At 47.1% G+C, this 12,733-nt stretch overlaps 2 protein-coding genes across 2 annotated transcripts; both read right to left on the bottom strand.

Annotated features, from left to right (window-relative positions):
- Window positions 1-4,373: 4,373 nt before the first annotated feature.
- LOC148119555 (olfactory receptor 13C7-like) lies at window positions 4,374-5,333 on the bottom strand. Its single transcript, XM_087897286.1, has one exon. It carries the CDS (start codon window positions 5,331-5,333, stop codon window positions 4,374-4,376), a length of 960 nt encoding a protein of 319 aa, XP_087753412.1.
- A 5,708-nt stretch (window positions 5,334-11,041) lies between these two features.
- Window positions 11,042-12,001, bottom strand: LOC125390738 (olfactory receptor 13C7). The gene has a single exon (XM_085677217.2). It carries the CDS (start codon window positions 11,999-12,001, stop codon window positions 11,042-11,044), a length of 960 nt encoding a protein of 319 aa, XP_085533343.2.
- Between the last annotated feature and the right edge of the window lie 732 nt (window positions 12,002-12,733).

Genomic DNA, 12,733 nt, shown 5'->3' with positions numbered 1-12,733 from the left:
TGGAAGAACCAGCCAAAGGAGTGAGCACCTCAGGTCATGTATGTTTTCTTGTTATGGTCTCTGTTTGGATAAATCCACAACGGGACCCTTGAGACATCTGCAAAGCCGTTTAAAGCCCGCTTTGCTGTCGGGATTATTCTAGTCTCTGCTGTGATTTGGAGTTACAAAACCAAAGTGACAAAGCTAGGAAACTTTCTGTGCTCCTGGGGCTATGTCCCCATGATCCAATTATTCTGAAATCCCTCCAGAATTACTTTCCTCCTACCTGAGCTGTTGGAAGGCACTGGAGAAGAAGGGTCATCCCAGCCTCTAACTAGTGAGAACTCTCTGTGCGTACTAGAATAATCTGGGGGAAAATGTGGAGCCCACACATTGCCAAAGGAAAATCCTTGTGGCTTGGGATCCTTGGTTGTTTGCAAATTCAAGAGCTCGTGTTGTCCAGAAGGTTCCCACAGGTTCTTTCTTAACTGGATGCAACCACAGAAACGGCAAGCTCCTGTCACAGTCCAGGCCTTAAAGGGCACGAGAGGGGCCATAAATAGATCTGATCACGGTTCTGATACTTGCCACCAAGACTGCCAAACCTAATGACCTGTATGTGATCCCTAGGCCCACGTCATGGGAAGAGAGAACTGATTCCTGCAAGCTACCCTCTGACCTCCATAGGTGCACGTGTATAGGGGTACACACTTACACACGCCATACACACTAAATAAACAAATAAACACAACTGCAACTTAAGAAGAATAAAAAAATATATGCTTTTTAAAAGAAAAGCAAAATTCACATTACGAGTGCCTTACAGGGTTAGAAATAGAATTTTCTAGTACATTATACGTACCCCCTCGTCTTGTCCTGTCTCCTCACAGTGATGTGGAATTCCTGCTGTATGCTGTGAATATATTTTATTACCAATGGTCAATGAATAAAGCAGTTTCAGTCCATGACTTAGCAGAGTAAAACCAGGCAGGAAATAGGAAAAGAGATATATATAGAGAGAGTAGGTGGAGTCAAAGAGATGCCAAGAAGCTGCCGAAGGAGAAAAACTCCGGAACCTTACCTGTAGGCCACAGCCTTGTGATGATACATAGATTGATAGAAATGGGTTAATTTAAGATAAAAGAGCTATCTACAAAGATACCTAAGCTATTGGCCAAACAGTGTTGTAATTAATATAGTTTCTGTGTAATTATTCAGGTCTGGGTGGCCAGGATACCAATGAGCAGTCTCTGCTCACCTCACAGAACTATGGAAATGCCTCATCCCCCTCCTGAAATAGATTTCGTTCTATTTCTTTGAGACTTCTGTAGAAGCTGTTCATTTCCAGGCAGACTCTCATGATTCCCCACATGCCCATGGACCAACAGCAGCCAAGTATTGTCACAAGAGACCTTTTCCAGTGCCATTAAAGCCCCCATGTGGTTACCTTTAAGTTTGTCCAGTTGAGTCTGGTGAGAAATCGTATCTACTGAAGGGAGGTGACTCACATGCCAAAGAGCTGCCAGAGATGGGGGAGAGTGGAGCACTGTGTGTGGCTGAGCGGACACCCTCAGCTAGCCCATCAGCTAGGCAGAGAGAGGGAACCACTGTGTGTGACTAGCTGGCCATCCAGTGTCAGTCTGCGACCAAGTTCCTTGCTAGACTAGGCAACGAGTCTGATGTGGTGTCAGCCATTAGCCTTTCATTTGGCAGTCACCAAAGCCCGGGCAGCTGTTTTCCCTTGGAACATCCCCGAAGATCTCAGGTCGGAAATCCTGGAGTTAATACTACATGTCTACATGACTGTGTGTGGTTAGCTGGTCTGAAGTGGCAACAGCACAGCCATGGAGATAACCCAATGCAGAGTCACATCACACCTACTACAGTGGCATTAGAAAGCAGGCTTTCAGCCCTGTTACCCGCCTAAGGAGCAGTTGCAATGCATACAGCACATCACTGTGACTATATGGGCATGTGAATATATAAATTTAGCTCAAATACAGCATATATGCATAAAATTCCAATATAGTATATATAATATAGCTACATGCAAATGGTAGATATGAGTTATAATTTATAAGTTTGTCTCTGTGTATTATATATTTTATCTATAATTATGTAATTCTTTCCCTAGCTCTTTCCACCATGGCAAACTTGACAACCTAAATAGCATTGCTAGGCTGCAGATGTGATTTCTAAATTACCATCCTTCACGAAAGGAAACTAAGGGTTCTTAGAGAAAATGGCTGCTTCCAGGTCTGAAGAGGACATGTGACTGTTGAACCAGGGACACCCAAACAGACCCAACAGCAGACAAGTCATCAAAGAAGCTCCCGTAGTCCTCCGTAGTCTGGAGCCTTGTCCGTGTAACTACACTTAAGTGAAACCCTCCATTTCTAGATCTAGTCACCACTTTATGGAAAAATTAAGACACAGACAACACGGAGCTGTCACCAATCAAGCACAGATGAGAGCCATGTCCTTTAGTGGCCAACTGTCTCTTCAAACAACTAACAGAGTTGGGAGAGGACGGCCTCCTCCATCATCACTGCTATTTTGAACTTTCTTTTTTTGAGCCAAGGTCTCTCCCTAAGTAGCCCAGGTTGGCTTTGAACTTGCAACCTTCTTGCCTCAGTCTCCCAAATAGCTGGACTTTTCAGCATGGGAGAAGGGTTCATTTTGGCTCGTGGTTTGAGAGGGTACAGTCCACCATGACTGGGAAGTGGGGGGCAGTGGCAGCCCCTAGCTTTGGCAACAGGAGTATGAAGGGAAAGGTTAATGGTTACATTGTGTCAGCAGTCAGGAAGTAGAGACTGCTCTGGGCCAGATGAGGGCTAACTCATAACTATCCAATCCCAGCCCCAGTGACTTACTTCCTCCTGCTAGACCCTCCCTCCTGAAGCTTCCACACTGTCCCCAAAGAACGCCACCATCTGGGGACCAAGTGTTCAAACACATGAGGCTGTAGGGTAACATTTCACATTGACACCCAGGGTTTTCTGACTTCATCATCTCTCTTCCGACCTGCCATGTTAGCATCACTAACTTTGGAACACACCTGGTTGTAACATGTTGGGCCTGCTTGTTTGTGTTTTTTTGTCCCTGCCTGGTACCCTACAGCCGGCAGGCCCCAGAGAAAATCAACCACACAAGAGATCTCTATAAGTTTTAATGCTGATTGGCCCGTTAGGTCAGGCTTCTTACTGGCTAACTCTCACGTCTTGATTAACCCATTTTTCTGATCTATGTTAGCCATGTGGCACAGTACCTTTTTCAGTGGGGCAGCTCACATCCTGCGGCTTTGGTGATCTGGGCAGGAGTGGGAGGAATCAACTTCCTCCTCCCCAGAATTCTCTTGCTCTCCTTGCATCATTTCCATTTCCTGTCTGGTTTTCCCACCTACACCTCCTGCCTGGACAATCAGCGTTTTATTTAAAACATGATTGACAGAATACAGACAATTCTCCCGCACCACCTGGTTAGTTCCCAGCTCCCTTATTCACTGTGGTCACGACACTGACACTGGTTTTGCACTGAATCTGAAATCTGCCTTCCACCAGGATCCTTCGAAACTCCCTGTTTCATTGCTTCTAAATTGGTGGCTTAGTAGGAACTGCAGAGATGCTTGTTGGTTAGAATTACTCCTTGTTTTTAGCAGAAGACCCAGCACCCAAGGCTGGTGGGTCACAGCTGCCAGTGTGTTCAGCTCCAGTAGGTCTGGCACCTTTCGATGGCCTCTGAAGGCAAGGCCATGCAAGTGTGTGCACGCACACCCAAATACAAAAACACACGCCTACACGTACAAGCGTACAAAAATGTTTAGTCACATGCATACATACACAAAAATGAATTTAAGACATTGTTAGCTTATAAATAAAAAGTTGTAATTCCCCCAGTTGCGGTCCTGTCCCGTACAGAGGGCTATGGAAGGAGTGCACAGGCTTTGTGCTTACAGAGTAAGGCAAAATTGCACAGTGGGGGAAAGAGATCACACTGCCTGGGCCCCCGAAACAGAAGCACACCCCTGAGATCCTGAAGCCATGGATGACTTCACAAGATGTATGTTTCTTTTCCTCAAACAGAGAAGCAATCTGCTTAGAATGGTGGATTCAGACTTGCACGGTAGGGAATGAGATAACCCCTAGCCCCCACATCACCTCTCCCCTTTTTTGGCAGCACACTGTTTCCATCCTTTAAGGCACACGCCCAGCAGGCCTTAGGTTTCACTGTTTTAATTGTGTCCTATTCTCCAAGACATGTGAAATACCATTGGATAACGGTATATAATCGGATAATCACTTTTCACAACACCTCCTTTAGAGAACATGTTTCAGAGATTCATGGCTGAGCACAGCTAAGAAGCACAGAACTATGGGCATATCTGTCCTCCATCACTAGGTGAAGCTCTTCCTCAGTACCACCAGGTTCCTCACAGCAGCCCTCACATCCTTGTTCCTCAGGCTGTAAATGATGGGGTTCAGCATGGGGGTCACCAACCCATAGAAGAGGGAGATGAGCTTGTCTGCAAGGTCCTGCTTGTCTGCCCCCAGGGGGTCCTTGGATTTGGGCTTCCCATACATGAAGACGAGGGTCCCATAGAAGATGATGACCACAGTGAGGTGGGCAGAGCAGGTGGAGAAGGCCTTCCTTCTTCCCTCGGCAGAGGGGATCCTTAGGATGGTGGTGAGTATGAAGGTGTAGGAGAGAGAAATAAATAGAACCGGGACCCCCAGGAAGATTATATTTGTCACGCCAATGCTGATGACATTGATGGTGATGTCGGCACACGCCAGTTTCAGGACAGCCAGGATCTCACAGGTGAAGTGATTGATAACATTGTCCCCACAGAAGGGCAGCCGCATTGCAAGCGATGTTTGAACCGTGGAGGCAGCAATTCCACCTGCCCAGGAGCCGGCAGCCATGGGCACATAGGCAGCCTTGCTCATGATCACTGGGTACCTAAGGGGGATGCAGATGGCCACATAGCGATCAAGCGCCATCATACTCAGGAGCGCACACTCTGTGGCTCCCATGGCAAAGCAGAGAAACATCTGCACCGCACAGGCTGAGAAGGAGATGCTCTTCCTAGGGGTCAGGAAGCTGTCGAGGACGAGGGGGACCGAGGAGGTGGTGTAGCAGATGTCCAGGAAGGAGAGGTTCCCCAGGAAGAAGTACATGGGCGTGTGCAGGTGGGCATCAAGAATGGTCACCAGGATGAGCAGCCCATTGCCAAGCAGGATCACCAGGTACATCAGCAGGATGAGCAGGAAGAAGGTTTTCTCCAGCTTTGGGTGGGCAGAGAGGCCCAGGAGAATGAAGCGGGTCACGGGGGAGGTCTCATTGGATCTGTCCATGTTTCTTCCTGTGTTGTAGAAATTCAGAAGGTCATCTTCAGGATTCTGTGGTGCCTATAATACCAAGGGACCCTGTGAGAAAGAGCTCCCAGCTAGGCGATTGGCTCAGTGCTCTGATGATCTGTGAGAAGTGGTTGTCCGTGTTGTTCTGAGTCAAACGCAGGGAACCTGAACAGTGTCAGCTTGGTAGTACCTGTCCCTGCTCAGAGATGTTTGAGAGGTCACCTGGGTAAACTTAATTTTCCTCATCACATTTAAACATTTAGTTGAGGTTGGACCATTTGTGGACAACTTATTCTTCTCAGCTTTGGCAAGAAATATTGTATTTTACTTGAAAAATTCCACCCATGGAGCCTAGGTCTGATGGAAGCCCCTGATACCCTTGTCCTCAGTTCCTGACTATTCCCCTGCGTGAACACTCCTATGGGCTGGCTGACCTTTTCCTCTCTCCTCACCCACTTTCATGATATACACAGTTGCGAGCCGTTTGTTCGTTCGTTCATTCATTCATTCATTCATTCACAAACACACACACAAGTCATTGACAGTCACTGGCATTGGTCAGGGCATGGGGACTGGTCAGACTCTCCTCTCTGTGGAGATGCTCAGTTTGGTCCTCACTGCTAGGAGAACCGTTTGGTATCAGGAATTTCTCTGTTTTGACCTTGTCCTACGTCACTGATGTGCCATTTTCTCTCACCTTCAGAGTTCCCCATGCCACTTAACATTGGGTTGGAATCCAAGAATGTGAAATGTCCCCCAAGAGTTTCTTTATTCTTTTAAAAGTATTTTTAGTGCCAGGCAGTGGTGATGCACGCCTTTAATCCCAGCACTCAGGAGGCAGAGGCAGAGGGATCTCTGTGAGTTGGAGGCCTTCCTGGTCTACAAGAGCTAGTTCCAGGACAGACTCCCTACAGAGAACCCTTGTCTTAAAAAACAAATAAAAACAGAACAAAAAAAGTTGTTGGCTCAACAGACAAACACTTGCTCCTAAGCTTGACAACCTCACTTTGACTCACAGGATCTACCAGGAAAGGACTGACTCCTGCAAGTCATCCTTGGACTTCTGTTCACATGCCTCAGTGTGAGCATGCAGGTGAGTGCTCTCACACACACACAAATAAATTTGAAATTTAAAAAAGCTGTTTTTTCAGGTCTAGGGAGCTAACTCAGGGGTAGACTGCTTGCCTATGGGCCTGGGCTACACACACACACACACACACACACACACACACACACACACACACACACAGTGCTCTTACCTTTTTGACAAATGTGCAGATAAAATCACTTATTTACCCAGTAATCAGAAAGAGCCGATCTGCCTGGAAGAACCAGCCAAAGGAGTGAGCACCTCAGGTCATGTATGTTTTCTTGTTATGGTCTCTGTTTGGATAAATCCACAACGGGACCCTTGAGACATCTGCAAAGCCGTTTAAAGCCCGCTTTGCTGTCGGGATTATTCTAGTCTCTGCTGTGATTTGGAGTTACAAAACCAAAGTGACAAAGCTAGGAAACTTTCTGTGCTCCTGGGGCTCTGTCCCCATGATCCAATTATTCTGAAATCCCTCCAGAATTACTTTCCTCCTACCCGAGCTGTTGGAAGGCACTGGAGAAGAAGGGTCATCCCAGCCTCTAACTAGTGAGAACTCTCTGTGCGTACTAGAATAATCTGGGGGAAAATGTGGAGCCCACACATTGCCAAAGGAAAATCCTTGTGGCTTGGGATCCTTGGTTGTTTGCAAATTCAAGAGCTCGTGTTGTCCAGAAGGTTCCCACAGGTTCTTTCTTAACTGGATGCAACCACAGAAACGGCAAGCTCCGTCACAGTCCAGGCCTTAAAGGGCATGAGAGGGGCCATAAATAGATCTGATCACGGTTCTGATACTTGCCACCAAGACTGCCAAACCTAATGACCTGTATGTGATCCCTAGGCCCACGTCATGGGAAGAGAGAACTGATTCCTGCAAGCTACCCTCTGACCTCCATAGGTGCACGTGTATAGGGGTACACACTTGCACACGCCATACACACTAAATAAACAAATAAACACAACTGCAACTTAAGAAGAATAAAAAATATATGCTCTTTAAGAGAAAAACAAAATTCACATTAGAGTGCCTTACAGGGTTAGAAATAGAATTTTCTAGTACATTATACGTACTCCCTCATCTTGTCCTGTCTCCTCACAGTGATGTGGAATTCCTGCTGTATGCTGTGAATATATTTTATTACCAATGGTCAATGAATAAAGCAGTTTCAGTCCATGACTAAGCAGAGTAAAACCAGGCAGGAAATAGTAAAAGAGATATAGAGAGAGAGAGTAGGTGTAGTCAAAGAGATGCCATGTAGCTGCCGAAGGAGAAAAACTCCCCGGAACCTTACCTGTAGGCCACAGCCTTGTGATGATACATAGATTGATAGAAATGGGTTAATTTAGATAAAAGAGCTATCTAGAAAGATACCTAAGCTATTGGCCAAACAGTGTTGTAATTAATATAGTTTCTGTGTGATTATTCAGGTCTGGGTGGCCAGGATACCAATGAGCAGTCTCTGCTCACCTCACAGAACTTGGAAATGCCTCATTCCCCTGCTGAAATAGATTTCGTTCTATTTCTTTGAGGGTGGTGACTGCTGACTTCTTTAGAAGCTGTTCATTTCCAGGCAGACTCTCATGATTCCCCACATGCCCATGGACCAACAGCAGCCAAGTATTGTCACAAGAGACCTTTTCCAGTGCCATTAAAGCCCCATGTGGTTACCTTTAAGTTTGTCCAGTTGAGTCTGGTGAGAAATCATATCTACTGAAGGGAGATGACTCACACGCCAAAGTGCTGCCAGAGATGGGGGAGAGTGGAGCACTGTGTGTGACTGAGCAGATACCCTCGGCTAGCCCATCAGCTAGGCAGAGAGAGGGAACCACTGTGTGTGACTAGCTGGCCATCCAGTGTCAGTCTGCGACCAAGTTCCTTGCTAGACTAGGCAACGAGTCTGATGTGGTGTCAGCCATTAGCCTTTCATTTGGCAATCACCAAAGCCCGGGCAGCTGTTTTCCCTTAGAACATCCCCAAAGCTTCTCAGGTCGGAAATCCTGGAGCTCATACTGCAAGTCTACATGACTGTGTGTGGTTAGCTGGTCTGAAGTGGCAACAGCACAGCCATGGATATAACCCAATGCAGAGTCACGTCACACCTACTACAGTGGCATTAGAAAGCAGGCTTTCAGCCCTGTTACCCGCCTAAGGAGCAGTTGCAATACATACAGCACATCACTGTGACTATATGGGCATGTGAATATATAAATTTAGCTCAAATACAGCATATATGCATAAAATTTCAATATAGTATATATAATATAGCTACATGCAAATGGTAGATATGAGTTATAATTTATAAGTTTGTCTCTGTGTATTATATATTTTATCTATAATTATGTAATTCTTTCCCTAGCTCTTTCCACCATGGCAAACTTGACAACCTAAATAGCATTGCTAGGCTGCAGATGTGATTTCTAAATTACCATCCTTCACAAAAGGAAACTAAGGGTTCTTAGAGAAAATGGCTGCTTCCAGGTCTGAAGAGGACATGTGACTGTTGAACCAGGGACACCCAAACAGACCTGACAGCAGACAAGTCATCAAAGAAGCTCCCGTAGTCCTCCGTAGTCTGGAGCCTTGTCCGTGTAACTACACTTAAGTGAAACCCTCCATTTCTAGATCTAGTCACCACTTTATGGAAAAATTAAGACACAGACAACACGGAGCTGTCACCAAACAAGCACAGATGAGAGCCATGTCCTTTAGTGGCCAACTGTCTCTTCAAACAACTAACAGAGTTGGGAGAGGACGGCCTCCTCCATCATCACTGCTATTTTGAACTTTCCTATTTTGAGCCAAGGTCTCTCCCTAAGTAGCCCAGGTTGACCTTGAACTTGCAACCTTCTTGCCTCAGTCTTCCAAATAGCTGGACTTTTCAGCATGGGAGAAGGGTTCATTTTGGCTCGTGGTTTGAGAGGGTACAGTCCACCATGACTGGGAAGTGGGGAGGGCAGTGGCAGCCCCTAGCTTTGGCAACAGGAGTATGAAGGGAAAGGTTAATGGTTACATTGTGTCAGCAGTCAGGAAGTAGAGACTGCACTGGGCCAGATGAGGGCTAACTCATAACTATCCAATTCCAGCCCCAGTAATTTACTTCCTCCTGCTAGACCCTCCCTCCTGAAGCTTCCACACTGTCCCCAAAGAACGCCACCATCTGGGTCCAAGTGTTCAAACACATGAGGCTGTAGGGTAACATTTCACATTGACACCCAGGGTTTTCTGACTTCATCATCTCTCTTCCGACCTGCCATGTTAGCATCACAAACTTTGGGACACACCTGATTGTAACGTGTTGGGCCTGCTTGTTTGTGTTTTCTGTCCCCACCTGGTACCCCACAACCGGGAGGCCCCAGAGAAAATCAACCACACAAGAGATCTCTATAAGTTATAATGCTGATTGGCCCGTTAGGTCAGGCTTCTTACTGACTAACTCTCACGTCTTGATTAACCCATTTTTCTGATCTATGTTAGCCATGTGGCACAGTACCTTTTTCAGTGGGGCAGCTCACATCCTGCGGCTTCGGTGATCTGGGCAGGAGTGGGAGAAATCAACTTCCTCCTCTCCAGAATTCTCCTGCTCTCCTTGCATCATTTCCACTTCCTTCTGGTTTTCCTGCCTACACCTCCTGCCTGGACAATCAGCGTTTTATTTAAAACATGATTCACAGAATACAGACAATTCTCCCGCACCACCTGGTTAGTTCCCAGCTCCCTTATTCACTGCAGTCACGACACTGACACTGGTTTTGCACTGAATCTGAAATCTGCCTTCCACCAGGACCCTTCCAACCTCCCTGTTTAATTGCTTCTATATTGGTGGCTTAGTAGGAACTGCAGAGAGGCTTGTTGGTTAGAATTACTCCTTGTTTTTAGCAGAAGACGCAGCACGCAAGGCTGGTGGGTCACAGCTGCCAGTATGTTCAGCTCCAGTAGGTCTGGCACCTTTCGATGGCCTCTGAAGGCAAGGCCATGCAAGTGTGTGCACGCACACCCAAATACAAAAACACACGCCTACACGTACAAGCATACAAAAATGTTTAGTCACACGCATGCATACACAAAAATAAATTTAAGACATTGTTAGCTTATAAATAAAAAGTTGTAATTCCCCCAGTTGCGGTCCTGTCCCGTACAGAGGGCTATGGAAGGAGTGCACAGGCTTTGTGCTTACAGAGTAAGGCAAAATTGCACAGTGGGGGAAAGAGATCACACTTCCTGGGCCCCCGAAACAGAAGCACACCCCTGAGATCCTGAAGCCATAGATGACTTCACAAGATGTATGTTTCTTTTCCTCAAACAGAGAAGCAATCTGCTTAGAATGGTGGATTCAGACTTGCACGGTAGGGGATGAGATATCCCCTAGTGCACACATCACCTCCCCCCTTTTTTGGCAGCACACTGTTTCCATCCTTTAAGGCACACGCCCAGCAGGCCTAGGTTTCACTGTTTTAATTGTGTCCTATTCTCCAAGACATGTGAAATACCATTGGATAACGGTATATAATCGGATAATCACTTTTCACAACACCTCCTTTAGAGAACATGTTTCAGAGATTCATGGCTGAGCACAGCTAAGAAGCACAGAACTATGGGCATATCTGTCCTCCATCACTAGGTGAAGCTCTTCCTCAGTACCACCAGGTTCCTCACAGCAGCCCTCACGTCCTTGTTCCTCAGGCTGTAGATGATGGGGTTCAGCATGGGGGTCACCACCCCATAGAAGAGGGAGATGAGCTTGTCTGCAAGGTCCTGCTTGTCTGCCCCCAGGGGGTCCTTGGACTTGGGCTTCCCGTACATGAAGAGGATGGTCCCATAGAAGACGATGACCACAGTGAGGTGGGCAGAGCAGGTGGAGAAGGCCTTCCTCCTCCCCACGGCGGAGGGGATCCTTAGGATGGTGGTGAGTATGAAGGTGTAGGAGAGAGAAATAAATAGAACCGGGACCCCCAGGAAGATTATATTTGTCACGCCAATGCTGATGACATTGATGGTGATGTCGGCACACGCCAGTTTCAGGACAGCCAGGATCTCACAGGTGAAGTGATTGATAACATTGTCCCCACAGAAGGGCAGCCGCATTGCAAGCGATGTTTGAACCGTGGAGGCAGCAATTCCACCTGCCCAGGAGCTGGCTGCCATGGGCACATAGGCAGCCTTGCTCATGATCACTGGGTACCTAAGGGGGATGCAGATGGCCACATAGCGATCAAGCGCCATCATACTCAGGAGCGCACACTCTGTGGCTCCCATGGCAAAGCAGAGAAACATCTGCACCGCACAGGCTGAGAAGGAGATGCTCTTCCTGGGGGTCAGGAAGCTGTCGAGGATGAGGGGGACCGAGGAGGTGGTGTAGCAGATGTCCAGGAAGGAGAGGTTCCCCAGGAAGAAGTACATGGGCGTGTGCAGATGGGTGTCTAGGATGGTCACCAGGATGAGGACCCCATTGCCCAGCAGGATCACCAGGTACATCAGCAGGATGAGCAGGAAGAAGGTTTTCTCCAGCTTTGGGTGAGCAGAGAGGCCCAGGAGAATGAAGCGGGTCACGGGGGAGGTCTGATTGTTACTCTCCATTCTGTGTGGTCTCTGTCAACTGAAGCCAATACTTCGCTCCAAGCTGAACATTTTGCTTTGCTTTGGGTTAGGACATCAGGTCTGCAGTCCCAGTTTGGCAGAGTTATTAAAAGACAGCTCGGAAATCCCACAGCAGTATTTCTTTGCAAGAAAAAGAAGCAACAAAATCAATGGCAACAACTGGGTATTAAAAACAACAACATTACAAATCTGATGATTTAATGCATCTATCTGATCAATAAAATGACACACAAAGCATTGATTTTGTCCATGTTGTATCCTGTATGGCAATTCACCAGAGATTGTACTCAGAGAAGGGACTAAATATGTTTCGTGTTTCCCCTACTTTGTGTTAGAGACGTAAGTAGTGGTCCCTGCCTTAAAAGTTCTCCTTCCCTCCCTTCTTCTCTCCCTCCCTCTTTCCCTCCCTCCCTCCCTCCCTTCCTCCCTCCCTCCCTCCCCTTTCCTCCTTCCCTCCCTCCCCTCCCCTCCCTTTCTTCCTGTCTTTCTTCCTCCCTCCTTCCCTCCCTCCCTTCCTTCCTTTCTGTGTTTGTGTATTTTGTTTGTCCATTTGCTTTTGTTTTATAGGTCTCATTCTCACTGAGGCTGGGCTCAAAATCATGACTATCCTCCTACCTCAGCATCCTGAGTGCCGGGATTACAGGTGTGGGCCACCACACTTGCCAAAACCATTGCTTTGGTCTGGTGCCTTCTGAGAGAAAACACACTCAG

Source organism: Myodes glareolus, chromosome 16, assembly GCF_982192425.1.
Source record: "Myodes glareolus chromosome 16, mMyoGla1.1, whole genome shotgun sequence".
In the NCBI taxonomy this organism is placed as follows: Eukaryota; Metazoa; Chordata; class Mammalia; order Rodentia; family Cricetidae; genus Myodes; species Myodes glareolus.
Note: the sequence above shows the minus strand (reverse complement) of the source record. Positions and strands in the feature narration are given on the sequence as shown.